The sequence below is a fragment of the Agelaius tricolor genome, unplaced genomic scaffold, assembly GCF_023055355.1.
Source record: "Agelaius tricolor isolate 1412-34295 unplaced genomic scaffold, bAgeTri1.0.p SCAF_2, whole genome shotgun sequence".
In the NCBI taxonomy this organism is placed as follows: Eukaryota; Metazoa; Chordata; class Aves; order Passeriformes; family Icteridae; genus Agelaius; species Agelaius tricolor.
In genome coordinates this window covers 54,955,831-54,981,535 of record NW_027269262.1, presented here as the reverse complement: position 1 = coordinate 54,981,535, position 25,705 = coordinate 54,955,831, and the positions used below count along the sequence as shown (strand labels likewise).

General features: G+C 35.0%; 1 protein-coding gene across 3 annotated transcripts in view; it reads right to left on the bottom strand.

Moving 5' to 3' along the window:
* Window positions 1-300: 300 nt before the first annotated feature.
* SNTG1 (syntrophin gamma 1) overlaps window positions 301-25,705 on the bottom strand; it is a 319,739-nt gene continuing 294,334 nt past the window's right edge. For all 3 annotated transcript variants that reach the window (XM_071419263.1, XM_071419276.1, XM_071419267.1), the window contains 2 exons: window positions 15,481-15,591; window positions 301-6,546 (listed from right to left, as the gene is read on the bottom strand). In XM_071419263.1, the coding sequence (XP_071275364.1) occupies window positions 6,388-6,546; window positions 15,481-15,591 (270 nt within the window). In that variant the 3' untranslated portion in view covers window positions 301-6,387. The remainder of the gene's footprint in view (window positions 6,547-15,480; window positions 15,592-25,705) is intronic.

The window sequence follows — 25,705 nt, the reverse complement described above, 5'->3', positions numbered from 1 at the left end:
AACCAACTAAGCACTTTAATGTCAGTGGTAAAATAATCTGGTGGCTGGGTGATAGTTGTAGGTTGAGCTTCATAGCCAGGGGAGAGTGGGATATTCCCAAAGTCCTAGTCAGGCGTTAAGTGGGTGACAGGCCTGGTAGAAATGATCATACAAGTAAGGAATGGTCATTATTTCTATTAAATAAACAGTTTTTGGGAAATAACTTTACCACCCCACAGGTTCTTCAAAAACTTCCTTGATTTCCCATGCTTGGCTTTCAACGATATAAAACTCATACACTGTATGACTGAATGCAAAAGATTAGTTAAAAAAGTATTTATTTTCTATTTTTTCTGCTATGTTCAATTACAAAAAGAAGCATAACAAAAACAAAACAGAAGATAGCATTTTATTAGTGGTACATTAATGAGCTTAAACAACTAGGTGACTTATGCTTGTCACAAATACATATTACAAACAATCACAAAACCTTAACTGAAAATGAAATAAATAATTTGAATAGCTTTTATTTTTTTTTAATATTTATAAAATATATAGGACTTTCTATTACATTTTTTCAGTCATTTTAATCCATAACAAATTAAAATTTATGACATATATTGCAAATATGCTAAAGGGATAAGAATAATTAAAAAAATCTTTAAGTTCCTGGAGGTATGAAATAATAAATCTGTTAATGTTTATCAATTTATCATCATATATCCAGATTGTGCATACCCTGCAAAAATAGCCATTTCTTCAACTAATATACATATGTTTCTTTATAGTATTGTAAGTTTTTAAATATAAAGCTTCATGGATGTATGCTTCTGTTTTACAGTTGTGCCTAATATGTAACTTTCATTAATATATACTGAATATATTCCATTAGTATATACTAATATATAGACACACAGCCCCATACATACCCACACACACCCTCACACATACAAACACACAGCATCATATATTAGTATATACTGTATAGCAAAAGATTTCTGTACCAGATAGCTGGGATTCCTGTGGAGAAAGTTGTTGAAAGTGGAAGGCATGTATAGCATGGCGAAAACTGACAAGGAAATGTAAATGAAAGCATTTGTTTTTACATTGTTCAATATATTTCAATAGATTATGCAATGCACTGTAATAATATACAGAATCTGAACAGGAGGGTTTTTTTTTTTTTTATTCCACCATTCCAATGTTTTTTTCTTTATGGTTTCAAGAGGATATGAACCACTGCCTCAGCTAAACTTCCTGAAAATGGAGCCAAGCAAGTAGAAATGTGTTGACATTTTAGAACTTATTCCAGGAAAATAACATAATTCCACCTAACATCCCTCCAAGTCAGGAAAGCACTTAAGCACAGATAAGACTTTATTTGCTATAACCTGAAAGTTAATCACACACTCAAGTTCTTACCATTATGCTCTTGCCATAAACCTTAACTCTGTCCCCTGGCCCTGTAAAAGGTTTAGAGGCTCCATTATGTAGCTAAAAACAGTTTGGCATCTGTCTGAGCAACAGGAGTGAGGAAACATGGAAGTGTGCTTGGGGACCCCAGAGCCAATATTCAGGGGTGTGTTTGTGGCAGATGGGGATAAAGATGCAGCAGGGGCAGAGGGCTGACCAGATGGGGTAGCCTGCTTGCAGCCAGTACTGGTGTGGTGAGGAAAAAGGGATGGAGAATAACCTGCCTGGGCAGCATCAGCCTTTTTCAGCTTCATTCTGCCCCTTGCTGCAGCACAGCATCCCCCTCCAGGCACTGAGCTCCAGGGGGCTACACTGTGAAGCTCAGCTTTTTAGCTTTTTTAGCTTTTACTCCATGGTGCGTGAGCAGCAGCTGCCACAGCCCCAGAAAAGGCTGGCACCAGGACCTGACACTCTTGCTAGTAGCATCTCAGAGGTTTTTTTGTTTGGACTCATTTCAGCTGGACTACATGGTCTGAAAGCCCACCAGGACCTGGAACTAGGATGCTTGCTTAGTGTCATCTTGAAAGAAACAGCTCATGTGCTTGATGACTGCTCTGTGATAAGAAAAATTACATGAGTGGCTGTAGGCAGGAGCCTGGCTTAAAAAGCACATTCCTGATAAAATGAAAACACTAAAATAGAAGAATCTCTAGTTCCTTAGAGAAACAGAGGGAAAGAGAGACACATACTCGTGCACCTTCAGAGATCTTAAGCTACATTCCCACCCTGTGTTTCCCTTTTGAAGTGCCTGAAGGGCAACCTCAGGCATCTAAGACAGCTACTTAAATTTTGGGACCTTAAGTGAGTCTTTCATGTTTCCCATCATACTGAACTGGTCAAAGGTGTGAGCTTTAAGCTCAGACTCATAACTGCCTGAGACAGAACTTTTTAAAATCAGCTTTAACTTTTTTTCAGACACTAGAATTTTTCAGAGACCAAACCACCACTATAAAGAAATAGAAAGTGAAATGTAGGGCTTAGTGTTTACAATGTTAATAAAATTTCCAAAAGCTTTCTTGGAATTGCCAAGAAAGAATGAAAACTGATCTGAATTTCTAAGGGCAACAGTACATTCTCAAGACCTCAGGTCTTTTTTAACATTTCGGCTGATACAAGAAACATCTTAAGGCATTGAATAAACAAAATCAAATTTAAAGTAACAGGCTGCAGTGTTGACAACTACAGGTTTAATCATGCACATTGAGGTGTTCTGATAAGTCTCTGCATTTAAAATAAATAAATATCATTTTGTGGAATCAAGAACTAATTTAGAAAACAAGATTTTCCATTATTCTTTTCTCAGAGCGTATTGATACTGTATATTTTTGGTTTGTATTCTTAATAATTCAAGTTCGAATAGATAAAACTTTAAATGACTGGTTTAAAAAAATAGCCCTCTTACAACTAGCTCTTCTCCACAAAGTTCTTGATGCATTTAATTAACATGATAAAATGGCCAATAGCTAAATATATGCTGATTTTTATTTCAAAGGTGCCTTTGTGCTACTGGAATGCAAAGCTCTTTTGAAAATCTGTAACTGTTATTTTTAAAAAGATGTAGAAAATGAAGCGTATTCATTTACTAATGAAATCAAGAATAAATGTATTCAAATTTGTAACACTTCCATAATAAAATTATGCTAACATTATAACCTAGCATATGATTAGTTCTGTGAAGACCAGATAATCTAAAATTCCCATCATAAAGCAAACCAAATCAAGCCAAATACATTTAAGTATACTTAAGATTACATATTTTTGGTATACTATATAACATCAATAGGCACAGTACTATAAAGAATTTTCTTTATTAAACTTACTTGAAAATATCATGACATAAAGAGAACAAATTATGTATTATGGTATGGATTGGTTTGTTTACTCTTTCTTGTTAAAATATTTGCTATCACTTGCATACAGGTTTTTCAGCAAAAGCTGATGGCTCATTATAATTCTGTCTTTTCATTGTCAATGGGCTGTGTTGACTTAAAAAACACTTGTATTCATTGTACTCTATGTGTGAAATGACAGGCTGAAACACAAAGCCTGAGTTTTTTGATATATGCATATGGAGTTCACTATTCTTTAAATGTAGGCATTTAAATGCAAAATGTAACCATTTAATATGTTTGTAAATTTTATTTTGATATTTCAGGATTAGTTATAACACAGAATTTAAAATTTTGCCTCTTTGGTTCAAGACTGAATTTCTGACCAAGTTGCTCTACAAGGGCAAGGTCGAATGCAGAGTCACCTCTGAATATTCTGTCAGGTCACTGCACAAATGCCTGCTGCATTTACAAATCAACACTGACCTGCAGTCAAAGCTATGACATCTTATATTCTCTCAATAACACTTTTCTTCTTGAAAATAAAAGTACTGATGAAGCCCCATCAGTTTACTTCCTTAGAAAAAGAACAACAACAACAACAACAAAACAATTTACAGGCTAATGTATTTCTTAAATATTCTGTATTTAATGCCCAGTTGCAAAACTCTCAGTGATGAATCCAGGTGTTCTACAAAGAGAATTCTTGACAGAGATCTTCAGGGGGGCTCTCATATAAAGGAATTCCTTCATCTACAGAAATTTGCAATGGCATATTTTGTGCTGGTTTGGGTAAATGTTACGCTCATTCAAGCACAACTCCTAAACACCCCTCAGATTCAGTGATGCAACTGCACATCACACGAACAGTTGAAGGGAAAATATTCAACCAGCAGCTGACCAGTTTCAGATTCTGCTATTGCCAGCAGAGGTGGTAGCACATGGCCACACTGTCAGGACAGTTGAATGCCACAGTAATGCACTGAAGTGGAGGAGATTATTTGAGAGCACTAAGAACTGTCATTAAAAGATATTAGGCTTCTCTTTTCAGCACTGTCAATGCTCTGCCAAAATTTGTGTTTCCAGTATTTGCTTTCTAGACCAGGGCAGTGCCTGAGTTACCATTGTTAAACGTCTTAAACTGTTATAAGCTTTAGATTCAAAATATCTGGGGTTTGTGCCCAAGCTCAAGATCCTATGGACAGCCATGGTAGCTTTATCTATCCTTCAGATGTGATCCCCCTATTTAGGGACAATTCTTATTAAAAAGTTCATGATGGTGTCCATGAAAACATTGAATTTTGATGCCACTTAGAGTGGCATTTAATAGCTGGATTGTTACATCATTCCACTGAATTTAGGATAGAAAATAAATGTGTAGCCCTTGGAGGTGTACTAATAGGAAGTACATGTGTACCAGAAGACATTTGAAAGTGATAAAATAATTCCCCTCCCCCAAATATTTTCAGATTATTTGAAACTAGTATCAAATCAGATCAGCTATGCTGCAAAACAGTGTTACTTTCACACATGTAAATCCAAATATTTCTAGTGCAAACCAAAAAAACAGAGACATGATTTGCTCCTTAATTTCATTCATCTTTTTTCCTTGCCTTGCATTTTGAATTGTTCCCATTGGGATAAGCTCTCCTCCGGCTTCAGGTTTGAAGTATTGATCATCTTAATCCATAGAAAGGGATGGGAAAGAATTACTCTTTCTGCTAAAGAAGGAAGACGGTGGCCCTATCTCATAACTGCCACTGACAAGTCTAAGTGGAGGGGGAAAAAAAAGGTAGTTTTGATTTCAATGCAATAAATAGAAACTCCAAAAACTGCTCCTGAAAATGTATGCCTTTTTTCCATCATCTTCACTTATGTGTGTCATAGCACAAAATTAAATTATATTATAAAATTGCAATTAAACAAAGTTACTAATTTTAAACTTAAAGTCCTTTATATTTAATCATTAAGAGATACTCTGAAAGTAGTACTTGATCCAGAGTGATGTAAAGGTCTTAAAAAACAAAGAAATTCTGTAATGCATTCTATATAGCTTATTCAATTTATTCCTGTCTTACTATCAATATATATATAAAGTAACTTATTAAGAATTCAAAGGCTAAAATAATTTTTCAAGCATAATGAAAAATGTCTATTTGTTGAGAGTTTAAATGAAACATAATTTCTACCTACGATGTGAAATCAAGGTTAGCCATGGAAACAATGTATTAAGTGAGTTGTCTGAAACAATTTCAAACTCTTGTGAACAAAGACTGTCAGAATTACAGTATTTCATTCTTAATAAAAAAAAGGAGGAAATAAATAGATGACACACTATTTTTTGTACTTGCACCTAATTTATAATTAAAATTAAATTGATATGTCATTATTTTTACTTGAAGAAGAGGGACTTATCCATGAAAAAGTGTTTTTTTGTTTTTGTGACTTGTTTTGTTTTGAATGTATCAGACCAGTATGGCTATATGTTTGCTGTCGTTCCTGTTGGATGAAGAGAACAAAATGGAAAAAGCAGCATGATTCCATGTATGAAAACAAGTATGGATTTACAACAGTGCTTAAAGTGCTTTCTTATTTGAGGAGGTACTTACACAAATGTCTTTTCATGCTTATCTCCTTTGTCACCATGTACTGTATGCTTGGTCTCATTTATAATATAGTGATAGGGCATTATGTTCATACTCAGAGTTTAGCATATTGTCATTAAAAAACATCTGAAAAGAGGAAAATGACAATTCTATTTGTGTATTATTACAGCAATTTCAAAATTTTATTAACTACTCAAGTGCTTCATTTCGCCATTTATTCCTTTGCTTCCACTGTTGCTTAAAGCACTATGTAAGTACAAATAGATAATACTAAAAGCATATCCATCCTATTCTGGGGTTTTGACTAGGATTATTTACTGATGTCTTGCAGAACCGAGATGAAATTATGATCCCACGTGACCATTTATCTGCTGATGCTGCAAGATGTCTTGCCTCCAGGATTGGTTTCCACATACATGGTTCACCAAAGGTCTAAATCTTATGAATATTTATACATTTTTATGTCTCGTTGTTAAGTGGCAGTGCTGTCATGGGGGATGTCAAGTAGAATACTTTAATTTGCCAGTACCAGAAGTTGTGGGAGCAGCAGAAGCTGTGGCTTGGCTGCCTACATACAAAGGGTCCAAACAAGCCACTTTGGCTGCAAAGAATGAGTGGATACAGTGAAGGACTGCAAACAGGTTAGAAAACTCCAGCTCCTGGAAGTGGAAAAAAAAAAAAAAAAAGATTAAACATGAAATGGAAAAATACCCCATAAGCATATAACCAGGAATGAACCACTGTTACAACAGCAATAATTTTAATATCTTGACATAATTCTGCTGATGTGCCTTGCAATTCTCCATTACAGAGACTTAGACATTGAAAATGGACCATTCTGTAAATAATTGCTTGGAGGCTAAGATGGACAAATTTCTGGGTTAAGTGCCTCATAGAAATGTGAGAGCCTACTAGCTAAAGGGGAAAGAAAGCGACACTATATAATTTTTATTTTGCTCAGGTTAATGCACATCTGGCACATTTGCAGGTTAATTTAGATAGAAACTTTATGGTTGTGCTTTAACAGTCTGCACACCTCTGGACTACTACTATTTAACCAATGTGCCCACAAAAATTAATAATGTTGAGTTCCACACATATTACATTTGTTCATCATGTCTCCTCACACTATTATTCAGCTATTAAATCACACTATTAAACAGCTATTTTCTTACCTGATTCTTCAATATATATATTAAAAAAGAGAGGATATATTTTCAAAATATACTACTATCACACGGTGATAATTTGGATTTGTTATTGGGCCAAAAAATGAATATATTCCATGTTTTAAATTTATTAGGAATATTATAAAAATTCCTTATTTTTCTGCTTTAATTTACATTTCTTTATAGCCTGCTCAGCATGTGATTAGACTAGCTGGGACTTTTTTAGACTGCACCAGAGAGAAAATAAATAAAAACTACATATATATTTTTAACATATATAAATTTGCTCCTTTAAGTCTAATTGACCTTATCTGATCAATTTTTTTAGGTTATTTTCAGTATGTGTTTTTGAAGCTGGTATTTAATCAATAAATATCTGTTGTATTTGAAAGCAATTACTGAGGTACTTTAATAACTCAGTAATTCAATACTTCAATACTTCAATATAAGTCTAGGGGAAGCAGTACAGATTTTAGATTTCTGCTTTGATTCACTGCCCATACAGATTTTTTCATTGCAACATGAAGCCAATAATTGCTATCTGTGGTATATTCTACTTGTCTTTCTGTCTAGCATTGGTATTCCCAGGCTATATAGTGCCATGGTTTTGCACTTTTGTTTAGAAGAATATTGAAAATGTAAATTCATCAAAAATTGCTAAATCTCTCAAAGGACATCAACCTGCAATTTTCTTCCCCTTGAAATTTCCTGGAAGACATTGCTTCATGGAATACAAGGAGACATTCACAAAGCCCTCATGGGTGAGGGACAACAGTGTGAAAGCAGACAGCTGGATGTGCAGAATGTCCAGTGATGTACTGAATGGGTGAAGCTTTGTTCAGGTCTCCTTCAGCCTCAGCAGATGTCCTTCAGACATGGCCAGAAACAAACTGATGACATCCCATGAGGTTCTTTAAACTCCCCTGACGACCAATTTTCAATAAAGGAGAAAAAATTTATGCCAAGTTTCACAAATCTGCCAGCTGTGTCTACATAAAAAACTAATCCATTTAGAGATATTCTCAGTTTTAAACCCAGAGGATGGAAATTTTATCACTACGTCAATGTGGATTTTTCCTCCCTCAAATTTTAAAATAAGAAAATTTATCATAAATAAGAAACAATGGTCATTCAAAGATGAGGAAGCAAGGAATTATGGAAGCTATTTCAGAATAACAACTATGAGTCACTGGAATTAAGTTACTTTTCAGTTAACTTCATTTTATTAATTTATTTTTTTACCTTTTTAGTACTATAAAGACACACCTGAAGCTTAAGATAAGGGAATAAATATTTAGTGGAACCGTGAAATATTTTTAATATCAATTGCATGTATTATCTGTAGAAAGACTGCAGTTCCCCCATGTCTCAACAAGATGACCATATTAAAACAAATGCTACAGTTGGAGAATTGTTCAAGTCAATTAGGTAACGTTCTAACTACCATAATTACTGGACACTGAATTTTCACAGTGCATGTGTATAATTATTTCCAAGAGTTATCTCAGCTTTCTGCAATAGTAACACATCAGGTGTATCCACTGCTCAATTGACCATCAAGGGAAATGGGTGAGGCAACAGAACATCCTCTGGATGTTCCCACTTGATAATTGTTATCAACAGTAATGACACAACATGGAAATTACCTTGACTGCAAAGAAGAGCACTGAGAAGTCAGCAAATGGTCAGTCATCATTTGCAATGAAGACATGCATTTTTAACTAGAAATTAAAGCACCTTGAAGCACAGTAGGCTGACTGGTATGTGGCAAGTACATGGGTCTGATTAATGCCTGCAACTCACTTCCCAGAAGCCTGATTGATGGGGACAGGACTTTATCAGGAACAACACTTTCAGGCAGATCAGCCTAATCACAAGAAACCTTAACAAGCAGATACAACTCCATGTAGGGCTGCTGACAGGAAAAACATGCCTTCATTTCTGCTGGGAACTTGCCCTTTTAGGTGTCTTCAGGATGGCACTACTGGAGCAGACAGAGGGGATCCCACAGGCTCTTAAGCACCCCCAGCCACCCTGGTTGTTTCTGCACACACTTTGTCCTCAGCCATACTTTTGTCTGAATGCACTTTCCTCTAGGCAGGGTAGTGTGTACTGCACACATGGTACAGGTGAAGTTCCAAGTGAACAAACAGACAAACCCTAAGAAACCTGAAAAAATATACAGTTAAGCCCCTGAAGCTGATACCAGTAGGGAAAGTCACATGCTCTGAATCCTCCAAAAAGTAAAGAAATCCTAATTTAAGCCACTTCTACTTGTCCATGCACAAGTAAACACGTTACTATTATTACAATTTCCAGACTGTTGCCTGTACAGCTCAGCTAAGACCCAACTCTCCAAGGAATATCAGTGTACCCACTGATCTTCAAATTGTCTTTCTAAGCTATCTTTTGATTAAACTGCTCTCACCCTACATTGCTGTCATTACACCAGATTGTTAATCTGAACATCTGCAGTTCCTGCTGAGGACAACATAAGTGGGCAAAAAGGCACAAGAGAAAGATGTGGTCATTCAAAATGTCAGAAGTATATTGGTATATTGGAAATCTAGTAGCATTTCACAAAAAAAGTCTTTGTGATTGAAAAGAAAGAGAAAGAAAGAGAAAAAAAGTGAGTTTTCCCAAAAGAAAAAAACTAACCTCAGCAATCTCTTATTGCATTGTATTATACATTATATGTAGTATGATGCAACTACATAAATGATACATTTACAAAATCCAGCAATTTTGTTTTGAAGTACCCTTGGTATATTTAAAAAGTCTTCTCTTTCATCCATATATAAACAGCTGATATGAGAAGATATTTGTTCATCAAAAGTGGAGTTACATGGTCTCTCTATATTTGCATAGAATCTGATCTAAAAAAGATATTAGACAAATAATCCATGTGCAAGACATGGGGAAACTAAAAACTGAACCACAGAAATCAACACAAGTCAGAAATGTGAATTCTAAAATTCAGTAACTGCAACTGAGCAATCACTCTATAAAAATCTTAAGGCTGTATACTTATAACCCATTTAAAGATGATACTCTAAATGTGAAGTGCACTATGGTGCTCACTGAAAAACCCTCAAGGCTAAGAACAAGGATTAATTTAAAATCGCATTTTGGAGAACAGACTTGAAATGAGCAGAAATGTCAGCCTGGAAAATGATGTAAGCACCCATCAAGTCACCTTGCAACAGTAGAAAGTGGGTATTTTGTTCACAGTAATGTGATCAGTAGTCATTCAGGATATTTAGATTAGATTTCTTTACAAGATAATTTCAAGTACTATAAATTGGCATTAATTAATACTAAGATAGTATTAATTAATAATGAGATTAATATGAAATCCTTGAAGTTAAATTTCTTCCTTAGCTGATACCATATTTGTGCCTTCTTTGGTTTTCCATATTCAAATAGATGAAGACAATTAACTGGACCTTCATCTTGATAAACTTATTTTTGTACCCATTTCAGTTTTGTACTGCTCAGCTTAGGAGTTCAGCCAATCTGTGAACAAAAGCTCACCTGATGCAGCACAGCAATGTGGCTTTGCCTGAGTTTTTCTGAGAGAACTGTTGTGCTGCAAGTTGGGGATGTGAAAGCACAGACTGAAGTGCAGCTTTTGAGTCACATGTGTTTTACCAAGCATAGAGAGACCCTCAGTTCCCAGCTTGGTAAAAATTCAATAATGTAATAAGATGCTGATTTTTATACACATCATTTACTCCTTTGTTTGTTAGCATATGTTTATCTCAAAACAGGAACATTCAAAGATTTAAGGTACTCTTCTGCTTTGTCAGAAAAGTCTAATATTTAAGGTTATATTGAAGGTCACACCACTCTGAGTTTATTACAGTCCTTAGATTGTGTATCACCTCCAGAATCTGCTGTGATACTATTGAGACTCCAATGGATCATTAAACTATAGCTAAACAAATAGGTAAACTGATAAGTAACTAGATAGGAAGATCTAAGTGAATCCCTTTCGGGCCTTACAGATGCAGAGAAAGCTTTGCTTTCCTGTGCTTAGTTGTTTTTTTTAACCCAAGTTAGGTTTTTTTTTTTAACCCAAGTTAGGTTTTTTTTTTTTAACCCAAACAGCTCAGTAAGAACAAATACAGGGACACATTGGCTCCACATTCTGTCAAGGTGACAGCTCTATTTTGTAGCTCTCACTCATAAAAATTTTGTCTCACTGAGCAAAATCGTGCAATATCTCCTGCTGAGTGACAGCTGGGAAATAACCTACAGATTGGAATGTCTAAGGGGTATCAGTGATTAATGCTACCCTTAAGTGGTTTTCTTGTCAGAAACCACTTAGACCTTGCCTTAGATACCTTTTAAGTTAGGTGTTTGCTTTCAGGCCCCCTGCCATAGACCCACTGGTGTGATCTATGGTAATTATTGTTCAGATTTTTAGACTGCAACTGCTTAAATCCATGAGGAAACACTTCTTTTATTCTACATTATATATCTTTACAATAACATAATTTCACTTAGAAGCCAAAAAAAGCATGAGTACAATGTCTCTACAGGAAAAAAAAAGGCAGTATTTGAAATGTTTAAATACCTATAATTATTTTAAAGCTGAAAAGAACAATACCGGGAAATAAGTCAAACTAACTAAATCCATAGCACATGCTGTATGTCTCAAGGCATGGCTTTGAATTTTTTAAGTCAGGCATGAAACACACTATAAAAAATGTTGACAGTATCATAAAAATCTTAGCTATTAGTGTCAGTGAAGGACTTTCTGTCACTTAGGAATATAAACTCTGGTGGCGTTTTTCCAACAACAAAAACATCAACTAAAAAAAGCTAACAGATAGCCACCATTACGTGGTGCTTGACTTTACTCCAAAATGCATTTTTCCTAGATTTTTCTAACATTAACATTGGTATCTCAGTATATTCCACCAGAATACAGAGAAGGTGCTGGACAATTATGAGGATAGTATGATAAAATTTAAAATGCAGATGCATAATTATTTTTTTCCCAAGAAATGTATATCTACAAGTTGGAACGCATTTCTAGAATAATAACAAATTTGTCTAAGTTTGGATCAAAATTCAATAGATGAGCAGTTTGACACTCTTGATTCTGCAGATCATGAATAAGTGTTCTAAAGCTAAAGGGTATTACAGAGGTTCAACTTGCCATAATCACACACATCTGGGAAAGCATGAAATACACAAAATGTTCTGCATTATAAATGAAGGAAGATGGGACGAATTTGGTTTTGATAACTCCTATTTTTCTGTGAAGCTATTATATAGAATCATAGAATCATTTAGGTTGAATAGGATGTTTATTGAGTCCAATGGTTAATCCAGCACTGCCAAGTCCACTACTAAACCATGTCCCCAAGTGCTACCTCTACATATCTAGATCATCCCTTTGGGGGTGGTGATTCTGCCACTTCCCTGAGCAGCCTGTCCCAATTATTGACAACCCTTCTGATGAATGTATTTTTCCTAGTATCCAACCTATACCTCCCCTGGTGCAACTTGAGGCCATTTCATCTTGTCCAATTGCTTGCTACCTATGAGAACAGGCTGATCCCACCTGGCTACAATCTCCTTTTAAGCAGTTGTAGAGAGCAATGAGATTCTTCCTGAGCCTCCTTTTCTCCAGGCTAGACAACCCCAGCTGCATCAGTTGCTCCTCATCAGACTTGTGTTCCAGACCCTCCACCAGCTCTGTTGGGCCTTTTCTGGACTCACTTCACCACCTTAATGTCTTTCTTTCAGTGAGTGGCCCAAAACTGAACACAGTATTTATGGTGTCTGGAAAGTTACCTGCTGTGCCCTGCTTCCACATTGCTGCTTGGGAATAAGTAAGTAAAGAGCCCTAATACATTGGTGCAATGGCTCCTCAATTTTTTGGTTTTATTCTCTGCTGAGTTCTCCTTTCACCACATTCTGATTATTCCCCATGTATTATAACTTGGGGAAAAAAAGAATAGAATCATAAAGAAAATGCTGCAGCAGTGGGTCTCCAGGCCAGCTGCAAAACAGGGCTGCATTTAACAGGTGATGATAGCTGTGGCATGAATATTCATCACAACCTTTAACAGATGTTTTACAAAATTTCCATCCTCTGATTTCAAATGAAGTCTGCATACAGTATTCATGAAATCTGGCATTACAAATATTTCTGAAAATCTGATTAACATTTCTTAATGACTCAACAGTTCCACAAATAGCTTTACTTCTGACTCAGGAATGTAAAGCAAGAAAATAGAGGCTAGACTGTTCCACTTCTCCTTAGGATGAATAGTTCTTTAAATCTATGAAAGATTTAAAGGATACAGAAGGGGGTTATCCACAAAATTGTAAGGTAATCACTGTTGAAAATATATGACCCCAGAACCCTCACATTCATTTTACAGACACATTTATCTACATTTCTTAGATTAAGCAACATACTTAATATGTAAACAAATTGGAACAGATAGAATTGCTTATTATAAAAGCCACAGCACTTTCCAAAGAGAATATAACCTGACATCATTGCATATAGTTGATATGCTTTGCTCACCAAGAAAATCATTTAAATAAATAAATTCTTATTTCAAATTTGAGTAATGTGAAAGTTTAAATTTATAGTAAAGAGCAGCAACCAGGGAACAAGACGGCATATTAATAAGCATGCTAGCAGGTTTGTATAATACTTTGGCTTCAAAAGGTGTATTGTAGCATCACTACCTTAATAAAAGTTTGGTAGAATTTTCTAGAACTCAATTTGAGTGGAAATAACAATAGGTACAATAAAGGCACAGGATACCTCTAAGGCTTTTGTATGTCCAACACACTTATGTATCTTTAAGTGATTTATTGACAGATTTTTAATTTTAAAACATTAAAAAACTTTATTTTTTTTAATCTGCATTTGATTATTTGGGGTTTTTAATGTAATTCAGTATTAAAAATATATTCTAGTTTTACCAGTTAAAAAAAAAAGCAAAGTAAAACCCCCAAAATCCCCAAACACCCGAACAGTGTGTCATTCTTGGACTCCTATGAATTTTTGTTACTGCTAAAATAATGTGTTAATATGACAGCAACAGCAGACAGATATTAGAAAAATAATGATGACTTTCATCCTTCATCTGTACATAAGAGCAGGATAAAATTTTACAATTACTTTCTTAAGAGAAAATCATCCTCATGACATTAGGTTAAACTCTATTGTCTTATTAGAGCTGAAAAAAAGTTCTGCACCACTAAAAATATTTCTGAAGGAAATCAGAAATAAGAAAATATTTATCTTTGAGATGCAGCAGAACATGAAGGTATCAAAACCATGGTCCCCACATTTTACCATTGGTGATTTAATGGGAACTCTTACATACCTTTATTTTACTGTACTTTATTTGAGTAAAACACTCAAAATCAAGTAAATAGCTGCTGGGTTGAAAATAATTAACATGAAGCATAAAGAGACATGGAGAAAGATGCATAATGTAGCTACTGGCATTTAAACAGATACCTATCCCCAAAACAATGCATTTTTTTCTTTACATATTTTATAATACTCTACATATTTAGCACTTACAGACAATTTATTTAACCATTTCCTTTTTGCTCATGGAACTGTTTTGTTATCACGTTCATTCAGCAATTTTGTCCCCAACATGGTCAGGAAAAACAGTATAGTAAATGCTTTAAAAGCAAAGCTTAGACATCAACAAAAAGACAGTCTTTAGGTTTACACTAAAATTTGGATTCTAGTCAAAAAAGAGCTTTGACCCAGACTCTAAGGCAGTTACAACCATTGCAGACCTTGGGAAGATCACTGCTCACAAACACTGAGACAGTAAATGGCCGTATTCTCAAAAGACATAACTTGTAGTAAGCTTAAATCTCTCACAGCTACTATTTTCATGAATTAACTCTTGAATCAAAAGCATGACTGGAAATACAACTTTTCTGATTTTGCACTAGATACAGACACTTCAGTCTTGGGAAATATGTATTTAATCCACACTTTCTTTTTTTCCTCTGAGAAATAAAAACAGATTTTTAACCTTTGCTGAGTTTTTCTCCCAGGCTAACTTAAGGATATATTTTTCCACCATTTCTTCATGATAAAATTATAGGGCAATAAACAGGGTATTCAAGCTCTCAGATAGCTTTATCACAATGACAAAGAAGAGAGTTGGAAAACATGCCTAAACCCATATATACCATATGTCCTGTATTTCATTATTTTAAAATCTAATTACACATTTCAAAAATCTTCTAACTAGATGAAAGCAATTTGTTCAGTTTTCTTCAATTTCATCAGTTTTCTTTGCATTTTTTGTGCATTAATCTAATATTTCCAAGTAACTTTGTTTACTATACTTCCTGCTCCCCTAGCTGCTTTGAAAATGGTATATTGCCTTTAAACAAACAAAGTATTGTTTTTACCTTTGCTTCGATTTGTTTAGTATCTTGGTTTTGGAACAAAAATTTGATTTTGCTCTTCCCATCATCTGAAGAACCTTTGAGCTGGGAAAACTTGTACCTCCAAAGCACAGCCTAAAGGAGAAAAAAAAAAAACCAAACCAAAATATAAAAAATCATACACAAGTCAATGCAGCTATCATTGAAAATTGTATTAGAAATAGCTGATCTCCTTCCAAGGAAAGTTTTAACACCTCTATGGTACATAATTAAATAAATGTATTGTCTGTGGTCAGATGTTCCTTTAATCATATAGAGATATTATACTTTGGCAGTGCTTGAATAACACCTGTCAGACTACATTTGTGAAATTTACCCTGAAATCCCTTCATCTAGATTTAGTATTTAATGAAAACAGAGAAGGATTTTTTTTCCACCGATGATCTGTGGATTTGCTACTCTATCGGAAGTGTTGATCTGACATACAAGACCCCTCCTTCCATACTAAAAAAATCTAGTCATAACATAAAGGGCATATCATAGTAAAAACAAATCTCTATTTTTAAAAGATAAAATAACAAAAGAAAATTTTTAAAGAGAACATATTTCGAGTTTATTTATGAGAGCTCTAGTGAGGAATTCGAGCAAATCATTAATTCTAACCGTAGCAGTGGCCTTTCAAGTAATTGTATTATGAATTGTAATGTGCCTTGTTGAAAAAAACATAATGCTTTACAAAGTAAATATACAATTAATAAAACGTACAGATGTCTAGAAAAACATCTCTTTATAATTATATTTAGTGTGGATTTATGGAGACAAAAAAAAATTTAAACTACTTTGCTTAAAAATGGAAAAAATGTTGTCTTTTCCTCCTAATTTAAAGACATCCCCCACCATCCAGATATTTTCAATTCTTAAAATGTTTCACTGTGATTCCAGTAGCATTTCACATAATTAGGAGGTATCATCACTTACATTGTTCTACTACTTTGATGAAAAATAATTTCACAGGCATCTGACAGCACAGAAACTTAAGGCAACCCTTTTGTGCAAGGGTTTGTAAATTACTCCCTCTCAGTGGTGTAGGAGGACACTTTCATCTGTGCCCTTAGTCTTTATCTATGAATGGTTTACTATCTACTGGGAATTAAACTGAATATGGGGGAAGTCAAATTTTTAACTGTCCTAAATCTAAATCCCCTTTGCTTCGGGATGTATTGGTCTCTTTATGACGGGCAAAAATCTCTACCCTGCACCAAGCTGAATAAAGTTTGTTCTGTTTGTCTTAGCAACCTAATGAGAAAAGAAACCACAAGGACAGCATCTTAACTGTGCACCATACACAAAGCAAGTGCTAGAATTTTTCTCCACAATTGTCTCTATACAGTTGCCCCTTCCAGATTAAAAGAAAGAGCCCCAGTCTCAGCACCACTTTCATTCTCTGCATGTATGTGACAGGTGAGCTCCCATCTGCCATAAACAGAGTTAAGGACATTCTGTTTCACATAAACTACAGGAATTCGGCAGTTTATGTGAAAATATATCCTATTTGTTTCAAATGTTGTTCTCCTGAGCCCACCAATCTGTGCTACAGAAAATGGAACAGCTTCCCTCATTTCTATGTGTGTGAAATTCCTTTGACGTTGTTTGATCAAAGATGCTTACTTATATTGTACAAATAGTGAGGTAAAAAAAAAACATCTCAGCAAAACAGTCCAGTAAATAACATCATTCAGCTGGCTATATTCCTACCTGCTTTGTAAACTCCTTTTTATTTTACAGATCTATGAAATCTTTTCAGAAGATCAAGACCATTGCCTTTCTGCAGGGACAGCAAATCTACTTAAGTATGTTATTTCCTGGATGAGAAATGTAAAGGGCACTGATTGTCTCTTTATCTCAGGAGAAAACAACCAAAGCAACGAGCTATCATCTTTCTCTTCTCTGATGATATATGGAGAGGCCAGGAGAGAGATGCAGCTTTTACAAGGACCCTTAGATATGCAGGCAAAATCCCAGGGTACCTGGCCTTATTCCCAGTCAGATTAAGTTTGAATGAAGATGAAGGATGTATAGAACTAAGGTACTTTGACATTTCCATGCTTCGCCATGTACTTCATTCCCATTCAGAGGAAAGAGAATGACAGTCCCACCAAACCCCAGGCACAACTCAGGAACACACTTCAATTTATGCATAACACTGGTTTTGGAGACTACTACTCAGCCAGGGCTCTTACTTAAGAACATTTCAAAATCAGGTTTATAGTGTGGAGAGAACTAATCCCAACAAAACTGCACTTCAACATCAAGATACTAAAACAAGCTCCTAGAACTGAGTCTCTGCAGAGACAATTAAATACTCTTCATCTAAAGAGTAAGGAGTAGAAATGCTATTTACAATGCATTAAATGATTCCCACATGAAAGAATTATCTGCTCCTTTTGAGTGATCTTCAACAAATTGCACTTTCCCTCAAAATTGTCCACATGAGGGATCAGTCACTTGCAAAAATAAGAATAGGGAAATGTTGTGAGCTTTAAGTCACCAAGTCATGAATACAAAGTATTTCAAGCAAGTCACCCTGGTTATTTCTTTTTCTAGAGAATCTCTGAATAAAAAAATCCTACATCCTGGTTTAAAATGGCAAGAACAGGTTCATTAGGACAGAGTTTGGATGTGTGTTTACTTCAATATACTATACCACATTAAAAGTGTAACAGATAGCTTAAACCACTTAAACTAGAAGTTCAAATTCTAGATAGCAAAAGTTTAAATTCTAGATAGCAAAAGTTGAGTAAATTAGTTAATTATATGCCCAGTAAGACCCATTTAAATCCTTTCTCCTATCAGAGAGGCTGAAGTGCTGCCCTGTGTAGCCAGAACTGCACATTTTGTATGCATAGAACATCTATAAGGGATACAGGATGCTGTGACTGCAGTCACATTGCTCAAAATAAAGTATCTTGGGGATCACTGGATTAATTTCTCTGGTTGCATATGTTCTGAGTGTGGTTCTTTTCATTTTCATTGCTGCAAAATGCATAAGCAATGCACAGGGACCAGACCTATCCTTTTTCAAATGCTACTTTATAGTGCCACAGTAAGAAAGGAGACCAGACCAAATCACCTGAGCACCAGTTTCACACAGATGTGAAACTACAGCAGTGACATTAACACAGGAGAGAGAGAGTTTCATGTGTTATCTTTCATGATCCTATAGGTTGACTTCAGTGTTACAGGGTTCACTGCGGTTACTTTTCCAAATTCTATTGTTAAAGGCTAATTCTCCTGCATTAGGTGTAGGTATCCTTGGCAATACTGATCTACATCACTGTCACAGTCATTATTTTTTAATGTCTTTGAATATCAGAGTTCCTTGAAACCATTTGTTGAATGATTGCTTCAGAAAGTTAACATAGGCTGTTATAATTTTGTATAAATACATTTATGTATACATATTGACCTTTATACCAGTAAGTACACTTGTAAAACATGCTGGCTTTTTTGAAAATTGTCAAACACCTAAATGTGTGTCACATAAAATTTTTCCTAATTAGTTTTCAGGAATTATGAACTATAAGCAGAAGTACTTACTGGTTTGCAGTGTTACTGAGCTCAGCATTCATAGGGCTACTTTTAGCTGACAAAACCAGCCTGTTATCTTCAAGTAGTTTCCTCATTAACTGTGCATAACCTGCATCACTGAGAATACTTTACAGGTCTATATACAGCATTTATAGGAAGCAATAAATTTTTGTTTGCCCTAAAATAGATTTGACAGGTGGGCCAGGTGCCAATTCCTTTTAAAGCACAAATTGCAACCATATTAAAAAAGATTGTGTTGTAGACAGTGGCATCAATACTCTTGAGGATCCTGGCACACCTTTTAAGCCATGGCACACAACATTAGGATGCCTTGACAGAAGATGAAGAGGAGAACTCAGTATGCACTATTTATTGCTTTTCAATGAATGAGAGAAAAGTCAACTCTCATTTAGTGAGTAGAGATAGAACTTAAGAACAACAGCAAGCAGTCCAATTCAGCAAGTGGGGACCAAGGCATTCACTGAAAATACTACCAGTGTCACAATTTGCACAGTCCAAGTGTGGCCACAGAAAATCTGACATAATTAATCCATGTCTTGAAAAATGCACTGTAAGAAGACAATCTCTTTGAACAAATACAGTATGTATCATGCATAAAATTGAAAACAACCTATAAGATATAAATCCTTTTTCCAATTATTATTCATATATTGCTTAGTCTGCCTTTTGCATTTTACACCATTTAATAAAATTAACTTCAAAGAATACCAGAATGCAATGCAAACAAATAAACTGTGCAGACAAGCTGACAAATTAGATTTAAGACTCCTCTTGAGATGTTATTTAATTATTGTAATAACAAATCATCAAAAAGCAAAATCCTGTATTCACTGAATTAGCAGGATTTTTTTCCTGTGACGTATCAGGGACCAAGATTCTTCACCAATACTTTTTAATGAGAAATATTTTATTTATAAGTAATCATCTAGGACTCATTTGTGCTAGTCTTTGCAAACAAATTACTGCCTATTATCTTCTGCTAGTGTTATTCTACTTATTCTACTATAATTAAAAAGGATGCTCTCTGCATGCATCTTTTTATTTTATAGTTGGTACTTGAATGCAACATGCAAATGACACATGGAAGAAAAGCTATTGACTTGTCTATACCTGTAATACAGCCATACAAACAAAGAAAATTATTATTGTTTCTATTCTTAGCAATAGTGCTAGATCTAGAACACATATTCTTAAAGGCACCCTAGAAAACACTTTCACATTCATATTATATGTCAGGTTGCTACTAATTCCCAGAATCTTGGACTAATCCACATACAATTTTGGTGAGATGACATCAAACAAAATCACTTTCCATCTAGGTAATGACACCAGAAATGTGGAAATACATCACTGTAACTATCTTTGTTTGGGCCATGACTAGGAATATTCATTAGAGCTTTTGTTTCATTTTGGGCCAAGGAGTTTGTTCTAATCCTAAATATAGATCAGATTATCAAATAAAAACAGAATAAATAGGTGACTGTATTTTTACTTACCATGCTCTTAGCAATATTCATTTAATTGTGAATCTCTGACTAGTCCATGGCTCTGGGATAGATATATAATTTAGGATACAGAGGACATTAAGAATTGCAGCTAGGAAAGAAAATGTGTATTTTGTCAACATAAGAATCTCCAACCAGAACACATTTAATTTGTGTCCTGTGGATTCAGTGAACTACCTTTAATTTATTATTTAACAGTTTTGTCTCTTCTGTGTCAAATTATCCACTGTGGACCAACTCTCTTCTTGCAGAAAGACTATTTACACTTAATGAACTTGAGCAACAGTGTTTGCACCACATACAACAATGGCATCATTTCACCTGCCGTGAAGCCACATGAGGAACAGCTGAGGCCACTTGGAGAAGAGGAAACTAAGGGAAGACCTCATCATAGTCTTCAACTTCCTTGTGAGGAAAAGAGGAGTGGCAGACACTGATCTCTTCTCTGTGGTGACCAGTGATAGGACCTGAGGGAATGGCCTGAAGTTGTGTCAGAGGAGGTTTAGGTTGGATATCAGGAAAAAGATTTTTACCCAGAGGGTGCTTGGGCACTGGAACAGGCTCCCCAGGGACGGGGTCACAGCACCAAGCCTGACAGAGCTCAAGTTGTGCAGTGCTCTCAGGCACAGAGTGAGATTCTTGGGGCTGTACTGTGCAGGACCAGAAATTGGACTTCGATGTTTCTTATGCGTCCCATCCAACTCAGGATATCCTATGATTTTATGAAGTGTGTCTTGTCTACATACATGATCTATGGAAATCATAAACAATGCCATTCCATTAGCATGAATTACACAGGTTTTATTATATAATAGCAAATAAGTTTGGCCTTCAGTAGGATGCTTGGAAAAAACCCAAGCCTGTCAGTGTTTTATATTGATTAGACAGCTACATCCCAGATCACCCATAAATGGTGGAGTAAACAAAGAAACCATCTTTATTAAGGAAAGGATGTCAGAGATCACTTTTCAAGTTCTACTTCCATCAAATTCCTTTGTTGTTTTTTCCATCACACCTTCAAAAATCTACAGCTGTTTTCAACACCGCCTCCTTTTTTCTTGATGCTCTGACTGTTTGGATTATTCTTCCTTTAAGATTTTTAAGGCAACTTTTAATGTGTGATATATGTTACAGAATTATGCTAAATTTCAATGGGCACTTTTAAAGCTAATGTTGTTTGTTGTCTAACTAAAATACATGATACTCCTACAAGTCAAACTAAATCAAGAGCTTAAGCCCTCCAGGTCCTTGTTTCTAAGGATAAAAGTAATTGAGTCTTCAGGCACCTGGGATACACCTTAATTTGTCTGTTTGTCTCATAGCTAATTGAGAAAGATTTCATTCTTGCCAAGTGACACTTTGTCCAGAGTTATAGCAGCAGTAGGGAACTGAGTAGGATTAAGATCTTGTTCATGCTCAGTTCTACTGTGTTACTGATCTCTGGAGAGTGTCTCACTGCAAAAGAATTATGGTCCAAGGCAATTTCCTTTGTCAGCTGCTGCAGCTTTATAACTGTAAAGGGAAAGACAGGGGAGGACACAGAGGATAAAGAACAAAAATGAGACAAAGGAAAAAAGCATGAAAGTCGGCCCTTTTAAAATAACTGTTCTTGTCCATTACTGAAATTACATAAAATGCTAAAAGACTACAGTGTATTTTCTTAGTGCTGATGGAAAACCTACCAACATTTGTTTCTAGCCAGGGAACATAAAACTGTATGAAGCATGCTGATGTCTTATAATAAAGTTATAGTAGCTATTTGTTCAACATTTAAACCTTGAAGCGTGGAATAAATATTTTTTCACAAGAGTTACATCATTAAATCTCCATCTTCCAGTGAGTCTTGTTTTTTTCTGCCTTCCCTACTACTGAAATTTGAATATCAAGAAGGTTTTTATATGCTGTTTTATTTCAATATGCTGTATATGTATTAGTTTCATGAAGAGACAGACAAGGTATATATCCTTAGAAAATCTGGGAGATTGTTCCTAAAGAAATTAAGAGAAACAGTGATCTGTGTGATTTAATAGGCTTTTGGTATGGAACCCAAATTATAGATATTTGAAATGCTATTTATTGTTCATGGTATATCCTCTGTTTTTGGTGAAGGTTTCTGCAAGAGAACACAGGCCAGGAACACTGAGGTTTGTTGATAGGTGCCTTGTGGGTCATTATGGAGCCTTTTCTTACTTTTTTCTAGCATCACCATATAATTCAGCAGCACCTTAATTTATTTTCAGTCCTACAAGGGATACTTTTTATCCTCTTCTGACAAATAAATATTTTTGACTGCTGTTTTAATGATCAGTAAATATGATGGACTACAGGCACAGAACTTTGCTCAGGGAGGTATATGGCAATGTATATTCACAAAAACACATAATATATTATTAATAGAATTGATGATGCAAATATGCATATTATAGAAAACAATTTAATGAATATGTCAGTAATCCAGAAAAATATATAATATACATATTTCCATGTATATCCCCCCATACATTTTTTTATGGAAGCACATTAAGGATCAGTTACTGATTGGCACTTGAGTAAGCAATTTTATGCATTTAATCACTTTCAGAATAGTAGTCAGATTAACTTCTGTATGTCTTGTTATTCTGTTTAATCTGTTAGTCTCCATACTTAATTCTTAAGGTGGCTATTGCAGCTGCAAATCTTATTTATAAATGTTCATCACAGTATCTATGTATGTCCATACCTAACAGAAATTGCCCATGAGAGAGTTACATTTGTTCATTGAAACATTGATTTCTATATACTAGCTAATGTTAGACAAATTTAGAACATGAGTGCTAGCATATAGTTGGGCGGGACTTGAGAAAAATGTTTTCTCCAGTAAACATTGATATACAATACTGCAAAAATTACCCAGGATAAAATTTGGTATATAACTTCTAAGAACTACCACAGAATCTTTTGCATCTTTTTTAGAATTTTCATATTTTAAAACCAACCAAACAAAACATTTAGCATATGGAACATGTCTAGTGAAAACTTACTTCTGGAGTAGTGGAGTAGATGCTGTATACTAAGACACTTTGTAGTTCAAGGAGTAACTAAGCAGAATCTGGAAAATGTGATTAAGGCAGAAAAGAAAAAGTATCTAAAGGGTATTCACAAAGATTAGCTAAATTCACTTGTCACAGAATACCAGCAATGAAGAAAGAGGGAAGTTCAGTGAGGGGATTCTATCTGGCATCCTGTATTTCAAATAAAGCAAATAAAATTGGTTAAAGCTGGTGGGCATTTTTTGGAAGAAGTCCCCAGTGGAAGAGATGCCTTGAGGAAACTCCCTATTGATTAGAATTACATTTCTGTGTATGCCAACACAGGAAGCAGGTGGCTTTTTGACTCCAGGTTTATAACTACCACAAATGAAGGACTACATCACCAAAATAATCATAATCAAACACGTGCCAGTGTTGGCTTGGGCTGTGTGTCACAGTTTGCTTTCCAACCACACATTGCTAATAAAAGATGACATTTTGCACTGGTGCTTTGGCTCTGAAAAGTGCTACAGAAGAATAGGGGCATAAATATACACGTCATTACTTTTCAAGGTGCAAGGAGAAAAATTACTTTGTGGCCAAAATTTTATTTGGTAGAATTTTTACCTGAATTGAGAAGTAATTTTCTGAAATTTTGACATAACCAGATTTAACCAGGTAATCTTAAAAGTTGTTCATTCTCCTTTCAGGAAATTACAACAGCTTTTTATAAGGCACTATATGAAAATGTATGTCTAAAAGAAAAACTACTGTTGACTCTATGAGTTATCAGTCAGAAAATGAATACAAGAAAGCAGAGAAATATGCAGCAGAAACAGCTGTGATTTATGCCAGTGCTGCTATAATCACATCACAGAACAGATTTTTTCTGAATAACTCAGTTTAATACTTTGTGTACTCATATTTATCATAGGTCTGTGCAGACAGAGAAAGAATGTTTTTATCTAATTATGATGTTTGACTTGAAATACATTTAGCACAGATGACAGTTTTTAACCACTAATTTCAATTTACATAGTTAAGTATTATTTCAGGATTAAATGACAGCAAACAAGGAAACAAGCCTACATAGGGTTGTAAGGCTTTTGTCTGGAAATCATAAACTTAATGAGAGCCCTTATCCCCTATACACTTGTTCATGAAGACTGGGGGTGAGTTTGGGGTTTAGAAAATTTGTGAAATTTTGACTGCAATTGGTCAGGGAATGTTGGAAAAAATCTATTCATTTACTTGAAATGGGAGAGGAATAAAGAATTTAAATATTGTTGCACTGCTTAAATAACTGGAACATTTGAATAACTGAATAACTGTTAAAATCATGAGTACAAGAGCTCAGCTTCCTTCATTTCAGTTTATTAGTAATTATGCACTTTTAAAGACAATTCACAGTCAATTCATTCGTAATTAAGAAAGAAAACTTAAAATACCATGAGCACATAAGTATAAAACTGAAATTGCCTGAAGATTTACTGAAGATACCACTGCAACAAAATATTAGACAGGACTTCTCAGAAACTATTTTGTTTCCAAAACATGAAAATGTCATAAATAAATAAGAATTTTAAAGATTTAATAATATTTAACAGATTTTTCCTCCAGGTACTTGTTCAAGACCTTCTGTGAATTCATTAAAATATCTTGCATCTGCAGGGTTATTCTCTGAGTTACTCTGAGAGAAATACAGAATGAACAGTTCAATCTGTTCATGAACTCTATAAAATACGGTTTTAAGTTAATTTTTACCCAAAAAGGAGTGGTTGAATTTGGTATGAGCAGTAGCAAAATAACAGAAGATAACAGGTACAGGAGGAGGACCAGGACCACTAAGATGATCAGAGGGCTGGAGCATCTCTTTCATGAAGGCAGGCTGAAAGAGTTGGGGCTGTTGAGCCTGGAGAAGAGAAGGCTCCAGGGGGATCTTTTTGCTGCTTTTCAGTACTTAAAGGAGGCTTATATAAAAATGGAGAAAGAACTTCTACCAAGGCCTACAGTGACAGGACAAGGGACAATGCTTTTAAAGTAGAAAAAGGTAGAGTTCAGATTGGACCTAAGAAAGAAATCTTATAGGATCAGGGTGCTGAGACAGTGGAATAGGGTGCCCTATGG